General features: G+C 40.3%; 1 long non-coding RNA gene and 4 gene segments (V, D, J or C); 2 read left to right on the plus strand and 3 right to left on the minus strand.

Annotated features, from left to right (window-relative positions):
• Nucleotides 1–1,386, minus strand: LOC110014090. The segment is given in 2 exon segments: nt 1–974; nt 1,089–1,386. Coding segments are annotated over 2 exon segments (360 nt in total).
• Nucleotides 1,387–3,635: 2,249 nt separating this feature from the next.
• LOC111948227 lies at nt 3,636–4,352 on the minus strand. The segment is given in 2 exon segments: nt 3,636–3,970; nt 4,070–4,352. Coding segments are annotated over 2 exon segments (384 nt in total).
• Nucleotides 4,353–5,417: 1,065 nt separating this feature from the next.
• On the plus strand, nt 5,418–5,845 carry LOC101155905 (the record flags this gene model as incomplete). The annotated part of the segment is given in 1 exon segment: nt 5,418–5,845. A coding segment is annotated over 1 exon segment (321 nt), but the record flags the coding sequence as incomplete, so codon positions are not given.
• Nucleotides 5,846–12,175: 6,330 nt separating this feature from the next.
• LOC111948200 lies at nt 12,176–12,935 on the minus strand. The gene is made up of 2 exons (XR_002874159.1): nt 12,365–12,935; nt 12,176–12,265 (listed from the first exon to the last, which is right to left on the minus strand). It is a non-coding gene; the product is annotated as an uncharacterized LOC111948200 (long non-coding RNA).
• A 143-nt stretch (nt 12,936–13,078) lies between these two features.
• LOC101159834 lies at nt 13,079–14,545 on the plus strand. The segment is given in 4 exon segments: nt 13,079–13,098; nt 13,213–13,237; nt 13,292–13,343; nt 14,139–14,545. Coding segments are annotated over 4 exon segments (411 nt in total).
• Nucleotides 14,546–15,897: the final 1,352 nt, after the last annotated feature.

Here is a 15,897-nt window from a genome sequence, read left to right on the forward strand (position 1 = left end):
GCTACTCTACTCTCTCTTTTGTGTTTTCCTCTCAAACTATCTCTCACATCTTATACCGATAACATCATAGTTAAGGATTGTTTACAGATATGGACTCAACTCAAACAGCACCTTGAATTCCAAAAACTATCTCTCACATTGCCACTCTATCTTAACCCTCAGTTTCCTCCATCATTTACTGATAAGACAGCACAATATCAGTACTTTTAGCTTTAAAAATTACTTTGAACAACAGTTTAATGTTCATTATAGAAATTCAATTTAATGCAATTTTACATATATAGCCCAATATTTACAACAATTGTCGTCTCAATGGGCTTCATACTGGTAACAGTGTAATGAACATGAATCACCAAGAACATAAAGTCATAGAATTCAATAGCTGATTGCTAAACTACACAGACTAAACTAAACAATGCATCCCTGCCTTTAGATCCTCCTTTGCAGGTCTTAAGGCAAATTTAAATGGGGTTAAAAGTTTTCCAAACGTGACAGTTTTTTCATTGAAAATGTAACCGTCAAATTAAAGAATAGTTTCATTTTTTTAACCAATAGTTTAATAATAAAAAAGGGTTTTTGTAAATTTTTAATGTGTTCGGTGTCAGTGCAGCTGTTCATTCAGATCAGTTCCTCTTTAGCTGAAACAGGTTTTTGTACGACGTTGTGTCACTGTGTGAACGGAAAGCTGTCACTCTGCTGACAGTAATAAACTCCTGAATCTTCAGCCTGAACTCCACTGATGGTCAGAGTGAAATCACTGCCAAATCCACTTCCACTAAAACGATCAGAAACTCCAGACTGACGGGTTGAAGCAGAATATATGAGGAGTTTAGGAGCTTCTCCAGATTTCTGAAGATACCATTGGATGTTGCTATAAACACTTGAACTGGTTTGACATCTAATGGAGAAAGTTTCTCCTGGAACAACAGACTGAGATCCAGGAGTCTGAGTCATAGTGATTTCCCCTGATGAACCTGGAAAAAAGGAATAACAGAAGAGTCATTGAGATGAATCCAGAGGAAAGAAATCTAAGAATTGTGATGAAGTTTGTTTCCTGATGAATCCAAGTTTCCAGCAGAGAGTCTCACCCTGAACAAGGAGCTCCAGGACAGCCAGCAGCAGAGTCAGTGACATCCTCATTGTGCTGCAGGTGTGTCAGTGTCTCTGAAAGGTCTGGACAGCCACTGATCAACACTGAGCTCTTAACTGCTGGAAGCAGAGAGGCAGCACACATATGCAAACACACTGAGTCAGTCATCTGCAGCTGTTCTCAGCAGCTCTGGATGTTCAGCTTGGAATCTTTGGCCTACAGGAGCTGCAGCAGCACAACTCTGGAATAAAGACTCTACACTCAGTCACTTTAGCAGAATAGATTTGTGTTCAGATATCCTTGCAATAAGTTAGATGTTACAACAGACATGAAACATTATTAACGTCTAGTTTGAAGTAGATTTTCAATGAATTTTGCTTTATCTTCTATTCATATCTGAGAAAATATTTCTGTCTAAATGAGTTTCATTTTTTTGTATTAAAATTAATTTTTCAAATATATATACAAATGTGTTATTAGCAGTGGAATGGACCAATGGTCAAACCCAACATAGTTTCTAAATTCACTTTTGTCTAATTTTTTTTTTAGTTGGGCGAAGCAAAATCCAGTCAGCTCAGAGAGTTGAATAACATCAGACATCATCTGTCTAGTGTAGAAATTACTACATAGCAGAAGCACAGAAGTATATGTTGGAGAAGATACTTAAAGGTTGTGGTTATTGTCATATCTAGATAAAAGATTCTGATTCCTGGTTTCAAGCTTCTTAAATGTAAAGAGGATGAACTCATGAGTCCTTAGAAACACCAAGAGTCTGTAGCAGAGAAGATTTTCTGTCTTTTTCAAACATCTATAAATCCATCCATCCATCCATCCACCTTGGATGGGGCAACAGTTCATCACAGGGCAACACAACCACACACTCACATCTAGGGACAATTTATTCTCAGCAACCAACATGTGATGCACAGTCCTGGACTGTGGAAGAAAGATGTTTCTGGAATAAAGACTAGTTATTGAAACTTTGTTCTACATTTAAATTGATTATCTTCTCCATAATTGGTTAATCGGTTCTGAAGCTGAGAGGGATGGGGTCCAATTTTATCAGTCAACCAATTCTATGACTACATGTGACACAGTAAGGAACCTCGGTGTGATTCTAGATGCAGATCTGAGCTTTGACCAACATGTGAATCAAATGACTAAATTTACATTTTACCATCTGAGGAATGTCACCAGAGTGAGACCCTTTCTCTCTGGAGCCTGGGCTGAAATCTTAATCCATGCTTTTATTACATCCAGAATACATTATTGTAATGCCCTCCTTTCTGGTGTAAAGAAAACCACTCTTAATCACCTGCAGCTAGTCCAGAACTCTGCTGCACGCCTTTTAACGAGAACCAGGAAGAGGGAGCACATTACACCATCCTAAAATCTCTGCACTGGCTCCCTGTCAGCTTCAGGATTGATTTTAAGATTCTTTTAATAGTTTTTAAGAGTGTCCATGGTCTTAGTCCTTCTTTTATATCAGACTTGCTTTTAACGTATGAACCTCCCAGACCCCTCAGGTCCTCAGGTGCAGCCCTGCTGAAGGTCCCTAGGGTCAGGACAAAAAACCACGGCGAGGACTCGTTTAGATTCTACGGGCCTCGTCTGTGGAACAGCCTACCTGAGGATGTGAGGGCCTCATCTACTGTTGAGGTTTTTAAAAAGAAATTAAAGACACACCTGTTTAACCCAGCTTTTAAATAGATTTCATATCTTTTCTGAACTAGAATTTTCATTTTTTACTCTTCTGTTTTATGATGTTTTATTGCATAATTTTATTGTTGTATTTGTTTAATCTAGAATTTTTACTCTTATAATTCATGATATTTTATCACATACATATTTGTTTAAGGTCTTTTAGCCAATTAGACTGTTTACGAGTGTTTTCTCACCCTTGGCTGGGGTGTTTGTGTCTGTGCTGACACCCAACGGGAGGACAGGGCAGACGGCGCCTGCTGGTTTCTTTCTTCTCTTTTACTTGTGTTTGTTTTTGTGAATTTTATTGTGCAGGGCTTATTTAATTATTTTATTGCATGAATGGGGATTGGTGTTTTCTGCATTCTTGTTTGTTTTTATGTACAGAACCATGAGCTGTTTTTTTCCATGAAAGGTGTTATAGAACTAACAATAATTTAAAATTGAATTTAAATGATTAACTTTTGTCCATTAGCAAATCTAATACATTTATGAAACAGTGTAACTTAGTTTTTGCATGACATGTTCAGTCAATTGAGTTATTTTTTTAGAGATAAATCTCAGACATAAGTTAGTATTAATAAATGTCCATCCCCCATTTTTGAGTATTTATAAGAATCATTATTAACAAAAACTAAGACAAATACTCAATACAAACTTCTTTAAGCTTTAATAAAAGAACCTCAGATAAAGTTACTGCTGTTTGATTATTGTGTCTTTCTTTGTGTGTTTAGTGTGTCTACAGTAAATCAGTCAGTGTTTCAGTCTCTGGAAGAACTTGAGGCAGAAACATTCAAATGAGTTTCAGTTCATTCTGATGAAGTAGATTTTGTACGATGACTTTTCACTGTGTGAACACATCACCGCTATGATAACTCTGACAGTAATAAACTCCTGAATCTTCAGCCTGGACTCCACTGATGGTCAGAGTGAAGTCAATTCCATTTCCTGATCCACTTCCACTGAATCTGGAGGAGATTCCTGAAAATCTGTCTGATGTTCTGGAGATCAGAGCTTTAGGAGCTTCTCCAGATTTCTGATGGTACCAGGAAAGATAATATTGTGAACCTGAATAGTGAGCTACTTGTCGACTGGCCTTACAGTCAATAGTGACCTTTTGATTGAGCTGCACTGATTTAGCTGCTGGCTGAGTCAAAACAACATTTTGTCCAACAGAACCTGCAGAGAGAGAAGAACCACAAAGAACATGAGATCCTGAGGAGAAACTCAGCTGCACTCCAGATGATTCTCACATGACACAAACATCATCTTCCTCACCCTGAATGAAGCAGAGGAGAGTCCAGATGAGGACGCAGATCAAAGTCATGGTTTGACTGAGGAGGAGGAGGAGGATTTCTGTGTCTTCTGCTGTGATGAAGGACAGCTGTCAGTCATCCAGTCTTCAACACTCAGGACTATAAAGTCTCCCAGAGCACTGGAGCATGGAGCTGCTGATGCAAAGTGTTTCTATGGAAATGCAACCACTGACTCCAACAGGAACATGGATCTCTGTCATCAGGATTCACATCAATGGATCAATCAATCATTCCAGATGGGATTAATAAATATGGATTCATGGTCAAATATAATATTTGTTTTTCACTACTAGTACGTATTAGAGTACCTTTACATCTACAAAATAAGAACTTAAGTAGAAAATAAGCTAAATTTAGCTGGAAAAAATAAAATTTGTGTTATTATTTTTTCAGTAAGAACCTTTTTCACATCAATCTGTTGTGTTTTCCAGTCAGACTGTGTTGAGTTTGTTGTGTTCAAAGTCAGAGAGCGTGTCTCTCTGCAGTCAGAGGTTTTTGTACGACGACTCAGTTAGTTTGTATCACTGTGGTACACGTTTGGTGGAGGAGAAAACTCAATTTTTTATTATGTTACAGAAGTTTAGAGTCTTGAAAAAAATGTTAATTTCATTTTTACCTTTTATTCAATGTTTCAGCTCTCAAATTCTGTTTAAAGTTTTACATGATGGTTCATTTTGTGTCTTAAATTACTTATTTGTGAAAATATTACATGAATTTCAAAATAAGATAATATCACAATTTCTTCGTTTTGATATTGCCTTAAAACGTTAAAAAAATGGTTTTTTTTTGCTCAAGGAAAGCTATATTTTAGTATTTTGAAAAAATAAATAAAAAGTTTATATAAGTTCACATTTTTTTCTGAAATCTGCACTTATTTATGTCTGGGTCACGGGGTTGACAAACCTCTTCTTAGCAACTCTTGGTTCAAAAATAACATAAATATATATTTTCTTAAGATGTTTCTTTTACATTTTCTGCATGTTTTTGACTGATATCATGATCTTAAAGAACCCAAATGTTTTCAGTCTGTTTGTTCAAATGTTCCTGAAATAATTGAACAAACATGAAAATGATGTATCTTCTAGTTTGAACTGTCATTGGTTCCAAAGAGCGTTTGTCCTCATGAGGACTCTGTGTGCTGATCTGCATGAGAGCTTTCTGAAAGGAAGTGAAACAGTGTGTGAGTGAGTGACTGATGGAGCAGAAACTAACATCTGACAGAAACTTCTTCAAGGAGAACATCAACGTTCACACAGTCAAGGAGTTTGATTGACAGCTGTGTGCTTCCTGTCCTCTAACCTGATTGGCGTCTTCTAGGTGATGTCCGTCCCAAGCTGACAGTGCTGTCCCCCTCCATGCATGAGGGGAATGCCACACTCCTGTGTCTGGCCAACAATGGCTTCCCTTCAGGCTGGACTCTGTCCTGGAAGGTGGGCGGCAGCAGCATCAGCAGCAGCTGGGAGGAGAGCAGGAGCCCCGGGGTGCTGCAGAAGGACGGCCTCTACAGCTGGAGCAGCACCCTGAGGCTCCCTGCAGACCAGTGGGAGAAGCTGGACTCTGTGACCTGTGAGGCCACCCAGGACTCCCAGACTCCAGTCTCAGAGACTCTGTGGAGAAACCAGTGTTCCTAGTCACCACCTGACTGACTGGAACAATATTTTTGTGTTTCTGCTTTTACTGAGATTTCAGCTGCATTGATGTTTTAATCTTCTTTCTTTGTGTGCTATAAAAACATTTTTATTAGACATTGATTATTTGATATTTTCTGCACAATAAAAAATACTCTTCTAAGTTGTTTAATTTGTGATTTCTAACTAATTTTAATGAAAAGATTTACATTAATTAAAGCTGCAAGCAGCGTTGTTTGGCCCGCAGGTGCTACCCGCCTTCCACGCCCACCTCTACGCACCATAGCCGCCCTATCGCTGCACACATCTACCCAGCACCGCTGCCCTCACTGCCTACCTTTTATCAAGGCTCGTCACGCTGCATATACACATTATGCTAACTAAGCTAATATAGCTAAAAGTGCTAGCATCGTGATCGGCATCATCCACTGATTTAGAAAAACACATTGCTTAAGTTCATGTTCCATGTTCCATCCCTCTGGAAGACCTCGTGCATTGTTCCTCTCCCCAAGGTCAAGCCCCCTAAGGAAAACAAGGACTATCGGCCTGTAACACTGACCACACATGTGATGAAGACCTTTGAGAGGTTAGTGCTTCAGCAGCTGAAGCCACAGGTGCAGCACGTCCAAGATCCACTGCAGTTCGCATACAGGGAGAGAGGAGGGGTGGAGCAATCCTCTACTTGCTACACCGCACCTATTCTCACCTGGATGAAGGAGCCGGCGCTGTGAGAATGCTTTTTTTTTATTTCTCCTGTGCCTTTAACACCATACATCCTCACCTGCTGCAGGAGAAACTCACCAGGATGACTGTGCAGCCATTCTTGGTGTCCTGGATCATGGACTATTTGACCAACAGGCAGCAATATGTCCACATGGGGGGATCTGTCTCCAGTACCCTCAGCTGCAGTGTAGGGGCACCACAGGGGACTGTGCTGTCTCCTCTTCCTTTTACGCTGTATACATCCGACGTCCGCTATAACACCTCAACCTGCCACATGCAGAAATTCTCGGATGATACAGCTATTGTGGCATACATGAAAGGAGAAGAGGAGAGGGAGTACAGGCGGCTGGTGGAGGACTTTGTGGCCTGGTGCGGGGAGAATGAGCTGCAGCTGAACATCCAGAAGACCAAGGAGATGGTTCTGGATTTCAGAAGGAAAGCCCAAACTCCTCAACCTGTGCACATAGAGGGAGAAAGTGTGGAGATGATACAGACCTACAAGTACCTGGGGGTTGTGTTGGACCACAAGCTGGACTGGACTACCAACACGGACCAGCTTTATAAGAAGACCCAGTCGAGGCTGTACTTTCTCCGGAGGCTGCGCTCCTTTAACATCTGCACAAAACTGCTCCACATGTTTTATCAATCAGTGGTGGAGAGTGCTCTCCTCTATGCTGCTGTGTGCTGGTGCAATACTCTGGTGTTCAGAGTGAGGAAACACAGGAAACTCTGTAAGCGAGTCAACACCATTCTGACCAAAGCAGTTGGCTCTTCCTCAGCAGTGTAATATCCAATTGGGCTGTGATTGAGAGGCCTCCCAACGTTTTCTGAATGCCACATCATGCCATCTTTTGCTTTTTCTGTTGGCACAGTGTGTCTCCTCTCTGTCGTCCTCTCTTTTCTGATGGCGATGAAATCTCCTCATCTGTGATCTGATTTCTGAGATCTGAACAATGAAAACCTTCAGCAATGTAAATATAAATGTTGTTTCACTTGTTTATTTTAATTTTTTTTTTGTTTTTCGTTGAATTCTAGTTGAAACTATAAATTCCAAAACATGTCAAATAGGCCTCCTTTGCCTCCCCAGTCCAAGAAACATGTGGTTAAATGAAATGACTAAATTTCTCCTAGGTGTGTATGTGAGTGTGCCTTGTTATTTATCTATGTGGCCCTGCAATGGACTGGTGACCCATCCAGGGTGTACCCCTCCCCAGTTGCTTGTGACTAGCTGGGATGTGCTCCAGCAGACCCCTGTGATCCTGACCAGGATGAGCAGGCACAGAAAATAAATGGATAGACAACTGCTAGAATCAGCAAATGAGAACAAGATGTTCATGAAATCTTATCAAAAGAAATATCAGTCTGAGTCCAGCTAAAGGAATATCTCTTCTCCCTCAGAGTCAAATGGGTTGACTTGCTCCAGGATAATTTTCAATGTCTGCTCAGGGTAGTAAAAATAAGGCATCTTGGTTTTTCGGTTGACAAACTGTGAGTCAAAGTTTGTCAGAGCTTGGAGGCTCTTTTGAAGCAAAAAAACCTCCCCCACCCTGATCTGAGTAAAGAATGTGGCTAGCTAGGACATGTCTTCATCCAGATGATCAGGTAGTTGGTGCTGCATTTACAAATGAAAGGTGGCTAATTGAAGGCTGTTGAATTAGTCATTTCGAGCCACCCAGCCATTTGGCTGTGCTCTGGACGCTGCTGGGGGAGTGAAAAATCCTGGGCGTTCTAGTGTTAAAAGTCTGCACTCAAGAAATTTCCCTTTGTTCCCAGACGGCCTCAAGTGATTCGGATTTGTAACTTCTTACGTTTTGATGGTTTTGGATTTGGGAACCCAGATCGATCTGTTTTATTCTGTTTTTAGAAATATTGTTAGGGAATAAATTTGTTAAACTTAATCCGGTGGAAACCCGTGGTTTTCTTCTTCTCGACTTTTTTGAACATGCAACAAGGAAAGTAATCTCAAAGCGACAGATTATTTCCTTCATTGTGCAGCCATAGTAATCACTATGATTTGGAAAATGACCGTCCATTGTACTACACTTTTGTACTATACATTGTACTATTTGTACAGTTTACAATTTATGCTTATGTTAACTAATTATTTGTTTTCTCATCCTTCTTTGCAAAGAACTTGACCTGCCAGATGATGGGGAGAACAGGTTCCAGAGGATGCCATGCTTTGCCCACACCCTTCAACTCGCATTGAAAGATGCCATGAAGCACCCAAATGTTGATTCGCTCATAAGAGCAAGACACCTTGTAAGTGCTGTGACGAAATTATCAGTGGCAAATGAAGCATTAATCAAAAAGTGTGGCAAAACTCTGGTCCGGGATTGTAGCACACGCTGGAACAGCGTGTTTGATATGCTGAGAAGATTGCTGGAGATTAGAGCTGAACTAAACTAAGTACTTGAGGAGTTGAGCATGGACACACTTCTCACAAGCGACTGGACTAAGCTTGAGAAATTGGTCAAGCTACTTGAGCCCTTTGCCATTCACACAGACCAACTTCAGAATGACAGCCAGTCACTCTCACAAGTAGTGCCATGTCTGCTCAACCTAGAGGCACACCTGATGACCACTACTGCTGGAAAGCAGTTAGCACAAGTGCTGAAGTCTTTGCGAGAACGTTTTTCTTCTATTCTTAGTCCTTTTTCCCCACAGTTTGATGCTACACCAGCAGCAGCCTGCCTTATGGATCCAAGCGTTTCACTGGTTCTTCAAACACCAGACACGGTGCCACTAGAGAGGGCAGCTTAGTCTTTTGTGCAAAAACTGGCTACTGCTCAGAATATCCCTACTGCTTCTCAGGATGATGTAGCCACTGCAACAGCCAGTCAAACAGCAACAAGATCCCCTCCGACTATCCTACAGAAATATCGCTTTCTTGCATCCAGGATGGAGGTAAATGCGTCACTGACAAATCAGCCTGATGTGACCAGTAGTCTGTTGACTGAAATAAATAAGTATGTTGAGGATGTCAAACACGGTGTCTTTAATGAGACACCACTGCAGTTCTGGAGGTCAAGAATGGGTGTTTACACAAAACTTGCCCCTGTGGCATTGGACCTTGTTAGTGCCCCTGCCTCACAAGCCTTTGTGGAGCGCATCTTTTCTGTGTGTGGAATGTTGCCATCTGGCCTTAGAAACAGAACAACCACATCTCTTGAGCAGCGTGTCTTCCTCAAGATCAACAACAAATTGTTGCTTGACTGAAGTTCACTCATTTCTGTTTTACACAAACACACCACCTTAAAAAGCTGCATTTTAAAATTGTTCATTCATTCAAAATGCAAAGGTTGTTGAATTGTTCAAGATTTTTTACATTGAGGTCCCTGGGTCTCTTGTTTTCCGTTTACATGTGTCTTTAGTCTGTTGGCTATGTTGATTTGTACTCAGCACACTGTATCTAACATCAGAAGCAGTACTGCTCAAATATTGTACCTAATGCTGTTATCGGCTGTTGTATTTTAATTTAAGGATGGTTGTCCTTTTGTCCTCTGAATAATAAGTGTTACAAAATGTATCTTTGTTTGAGTTTTTATAATACAATACTTATTCTGGGGATTTTGAATCATGCACCTGACAAATATCCTAATTTCCCAAAAGAAAATAAAAATAAATAAAACTTACATTAAAACTAATAAAAACTAAAACGAAGCAATTTCAAAAAATTAAAACTAGTAAAGCTGCCTCTAAAAACTAATTAAAACTAAATAAATTTAAAAACAAAAATTTAAAACGAAATAAAAACTAAAACTAATAAAAAATCCGAAACTATTATAACCTTGCATGGGAGTTGTCCCATCCACCTTTTGGTTGAAGGTAGAGGACACCCTGGATGGGGCACCAGGTTCATCACAGGGCAACACAACCACACACTCACATCTAGGGACAATTTAGGCTCAGCAACCAACATGTGATGCACAGTCCTGGACTGTGGAAGAAAGATGTTTCTGGAATAAAGACTACTTATTGAAACTTTGTCATACATTTAGATTGATTATCTTCTCAATAATTGGTTAATCGGTTCTGAAGCTGAGAGGGATAGGGTCCAATTTTGTCTGTCAACCAATTCTATGACTACATGTGACACAGTAAGGAACCTCGGTGTGATTCTAGATGCAGATCTGAGCTTTGACCAACATGTGAATCAAGTGACTAAATTTACATTTTACCATCTAAGGAATATCGCCCGAGTGAGACCCTTTCTCTCTGGAGCCTGGGCTGAAATCTTAATCCATGCTTTTATTACATCCAGAATACATTATTGTAATGCCCTCCTTTCTGGTGTAAAGAAAACCACTCTTAATCACCTGCAGCTAGTCCAGAACTCTGCTGCACGCCTTTTAACGAAAACCAGGAAGAGGGAGCACATTACACCATCCTAAAATCTCTGCACTGGCTCCCTGTCAGCTTCAGGATTGATTTTAAGATTCTTTTAATAGTTTTTAAGAGTGTCCATGGTCTTAGTCCTTCTTGTATATCCGACTTGCTTTTAACTGATGAACCTCCCAGACCCCTCAGGTCCTCAGTTGCAGCCCTGCTGAAGGTCCCTAGGGCCTACCTGAGGATGTGAGGGCCTCATCTACTGTTGAGGGTTTTAAAAAAAAAGAAATTAAAGACACACCTGTTTAACCCAGCTTTTAATTAGATTTCATATCTTTTCCAAGCTAGAAAGTTTTTTTCATTTTTTACTCTTCTGTTTTATGATGTTTTATTGCATCATTTTATTGTTTTATTTGTTTAATCTAGAATTTTTACTCTTATATTTCATGATATTTTATCACATACATATTTGTCTAAGGTCTTTTAGCCAATTAGACTGTTTACGAGTGTTTTCTCACCCTTGGCTGGGGTGTTTGTGTCTGTGCTGACACCCAACGGGAGGACAGGGCAGACGGCGCCTGCTGGTTTCTTTCTTCTCTTTTACTTGTGTTTGTTTTTGTGAATTTTATTGTGCGGGGCTTATTTAATTATTTTATTGCATGAATGGGGATTGGTGTTTTCTGCATTCTTGTTTGTTTTTATGTACAGAACCATGAGCTGTTTTTTTACATGAAAGGTGTTATAGAAGTAACATAATTTAAAATTCAATTGAAATGATTAACTTTTTTTTATTAGCAAATCTAATAGATTCATGAAACAATGTAACTTAGTTTTTGCAGGTTATGTTCAGTCAATTGAGTGATTTTCTAAAGATAAATCTCAGACAGAAGTTGGTATTAATAAATATCCCTCCCCCATTTGTAAGTAAATATTAGAATCATTGTTGACAAAAACTTTAGTAAAAGCCTCTCAGATAAAGGTACTGCTGTTTTAATATTGTGTCTTCCTTTGTGTGTTTAGTGTGTCTACAGTAAATCAGTCAGTGTTTCAGTCTCTGGAAGAACTTGAGGCAGAAACATTCAAATGAGTTTCAGTTCATTCTGATGAAGGAGGTTTTTGTACGATGACTTTTCACTGTGTGAACACATACTGACTGTTGATATAGTGATAACTCTGACAGTAATAAACTCCTGAATCTTCAGCCTGGACTCCACTGATGGTCAGAGTGAAGTCAATTCCATTTCCTGATCCACTTCCACTGAATCTGGAGGAGATTCCTGAAAATCTGTCAGATGTTCCATAGATCAGAGCTTTAGGAGCTTCTCCAGATTTCTGATGGTACCAGGAAAGAAAGTAATGTGAACCAGTCCAGTGAGCTACTTGTCGACTGGCCTTACAGTCAATAGTGACCTTTTGATTGAGCTGCACTGATTTAGCTGCTGGCTGAGTCAAAACAACATTTTGTCCAACAGAACCTGCAGAGAGAGAAGAACCACAAAGAACATGAGATGCTGAGGAGAAACTCAGCTGCACTCCAGATGATTCTCACATGACACCAACATCATCTTCCTCACCCTGAATGAAGCAGAGGAGAGTCCAGATGAGGACGCAGATCAAAGTCATGGTTTGACTGAGGAGGAGGAGGATTTCTGTGTCTTCTGCTGTGATGAAGGACAGCTGTCAGTCATCCAGTCTTCAACTCTCAGGACTATAAAGTCTCCCAGAGCACTGGAGCATGGAGCTGCTGATGCAAAGTGTTTCTATGGAAATGCAACCACTGACTCCAACAGGAACATGGATCTCTGTCATCAGGATTCACATCAATGGATCAATCAATCATTCCAGATGGGATTCCAAAATATTGATTGATATTTTTGCTTGTTTTTCACTACTAGTACGTATTAGAATACCTTTACATCTGCAAAATAAGAACTTAAGTAGAAAATAAGATAAAAGCTGAAGAAAATAAAAACTTGCATTATTATTTCGGTAAGAACCTTTTTCACATCAATCTGTTGTGTTTTCCAGTCAGACTGTGTTGAGTTTGTTGTGTTCAAAGTCAGAGAGCGTGTCTCTCTGCAGTCAGAGGTTTTTGTACGACGACTCAGTTAGTTTGAATCACTGTGGTGGACTTTTGGTGGAGGAACCAGAGTGGAGGTTGGAAGTAAGTTACTTTTTTTAAACTTTAATTACAACTGAGCGGTTTTAGATTTAGATTTATGACATTTTCACACAAACTCACAAATTAATTTTTTATGATTTCTTATCTTACTATTTTCTCCTCTATAATGTTAATGAGCAGCTTTGGGTTTGAAACAAATGAGATAAATAAATAAAAATCTTTTCCTTTTATTATATAGAGATTTTCTCCTAAAAATTTTTCAGAAATTGTCTAAAAAAATCGTTTTTTTTTGCCGTAAAGAGAAGTTGAGTTTGTTGTGTTCAAAGTCAGAGAGCGTGTCTCTCTGCAGTCAGAGGTTTTTGTACGACGACTCATTTAGTTTGTATCACTGTGGTACACGTTTGGTGGAGGAACCAGACTGGAGGTTGGAAGTAAGTTTCTAAAAACATTTCTTTAAAAATGAAACTCAATTTTTTATTATGTTACAGAAGTTTGGAGTCTTGAAAATTTTTTTATTTCATATTTACCTTTTATTCAATGTTTAAGCTCTTAAATTCTGTTTAAAGTTTTACAAGATGGTTCATTTTGTGTCTTAAATTACTTATTTGTGAAAATATTACATGAATTTCAAAATAAGATAATATCACAATTTCTTCGTTTTGATATTGCCTTAAAACGTTAAAAAATGTTTTTTTTTGCTCAAGGAAAGCTATATTTTAGTATTTTGAAAAAATAAATAAAAAGTTTATATTAGTTCACATTTTTTTCTGGAATCTGCATTAATTTATTTCTGGGTCACGGGGTTGACAAACCTCTTCTCAGCAACTCTTGGTTCAAAAATAACATAAATATATATTTTCTTAAGATGTTTCTTTTACATTTTCTGCATGTTTTTGACTGATATCATTATCTTAAAGAACCCAAATGTTTTCAGTCTGTTTGTTCAAATCTTCCTGAAATAACTGAACAAACATGAAAATGATGTATCTTCTAGTTTGAACTGTCATTGGTTCCAAAGAGCGTTTGTCCTCATGAGGACTCTGTGTGCTGATCTGCATGAGAGCTTTCTGAAAGGAAGTGAAACAGTGTGTGAGTGAGTGACTGATGGAGCAGAAACTAACATCTGACAGAAACTTCTTCAAGGAGAACATCAACGTTCACACAGTCAAGGAGTTTGATTGACAGCTGTGTGCTTCCTGTCCTCTAACCTGATTGGTGTCTTCTAGGTGATGTCCGTCCCAAGCTGACAGTGCTGTCCCCCTCCATGCATGAGGGGAAGGCCACACTCCTGTGTCTGGCCAACAATGGCTTCCCTTCAGGCTGGACTCTGTCCTGGAAGGTGGGCTGCAGCAGCATCAGCAGCAGCTGGGAGGAGAGCAGGAGCCCCGGGGTGCTGCAGAAGGACGGCCTCTACAGCTGGAGCAGCACCCTGAGGCTCCCTGCAGACCAGTGGGAGAAGCTGGACTCTGTGACCTGTGAGGCCACCCAGGACTCCCAGACTCCAGTCCCAGAGACTCTGTGGAGAAACCAGTGTTCCTAGTCACCACCTGACTGACTGGAACAATATTTTTGTGTTTTTGCTTTTACTGAGATTTCAGCTGCATTGATTTTTTTAATCTTCTTTCTTTTTATGCTAAAAAAACATTTTTATTAGACATTGATTATTTGATATTTTCTGCACAATAAAAAATACTCTTCTAAGTTGTTTAATTTGTGATTTCTAACTAATTTTAATGAAAAGATTTACATTAATTAAAGCTGCAAGCAGCGTTGTTTGGCCTGCAGGTGCTACCCGCCTTCCACGCCCACCTCTAGCACCATAGCCGCCCTATCGCTGCACACATCTACCCAGCACCGCTGCCCTCACTGCCTACCTTTTATCAAGGCTCGTCACGCTGCATATACACATTATGCTAACTAAGCTAATATAGCTAAAAGTGCTAGCATCGTGATCGGCATCATCCACTGATTTAGAAAAACACATTGCTTAAGTTCATGTTCCATGTTCCATCCATCTGGAAGACCTCGTGCATTGTTCCTCTCCCCAAGGTCAAGCCCCCTAAGGGAAACAAGGACTATCGGCCTGTAACACTGACCACACATGTGATGAAGACCTTTGAGAGGTTAGTGCTTCAGCAGCTGAAGCCACAGGTGCAGCACGTCCAAGATCCACTGCAGTTCGCATACAGGGAGAGAGTAGGGGTGGAGCAATCCTCTACTTGCTACACCGCACCTATTCTCACCTGGATGAAGGAGCCGGCGCTGTGAGAATGCTTTTTTTTTATTTCTCCTGTGCCTTTAACACCATACATCCTCACCTGCTGCAGGAGAAGCTCACCAGGATGACTGTGCAGCCATTCTTGGTGTCCTGGATCATGGACTATTTGACCAACAGGCAGCAATATGTCCACATGGGGGGATCTGTCTCCAGTACCCTCAGCTGCAGAGTGTAGGGGCACCACAGGGGACTGTGCTGTCTCCTCTTCCTTTTACGCTGTATACATCTGACTTCCGCTATAACACCTCAACCTGCCACATGCAAAAATTCTCGGACAATACAGCTATTGTGGCATACATGAAAGGAGAAGAGGAGAGGGAGTACAGGCGGCTGGTGGAGGACTTTGTGGCCTGGTGCAGGGAGAATGAGCTGCAGCTGAACATCCAGAAGACCAAGGAGATGGTTCTGGATTTCAGAAGGAAAGCCCAAACTCCTCAACCTGTGCACATAGAGGGAGAAAGTGTGGAGATGATACAGACCTACAAGTACCTGGGGGTTGTGCTGGACCACAAGCTGGACTGGACTACCAACACGGACCAGCTTTATAAGAAGACCCAGTCGAGGCTGTACTTTCTCCGGAGGCTGCGCTCCTTTAACATCTGCACAGAACTGCTCCACATGTTATATCAATCAGTGGTGGAGAGTGCTCTCCTCTATGCTGCTGTGTGCTGGTGCAATACCAGCAAGAAGAACATCTCCAGGCTCAA

Source organism: Oryzias latipes, chromosome 11 (assembly GCF_002234675.1).
Source record: "Oryzias latipes chromosome 11, ASM223467v1".
In the NCBI taxonomy this organism is placed as follows: domain Eukaryota; kingdom Metazoa; phylum Chordata; class Actinopteri; order Beloniformes; family Adrianichthyidae; genus Oryzias; species Oryzias latipes.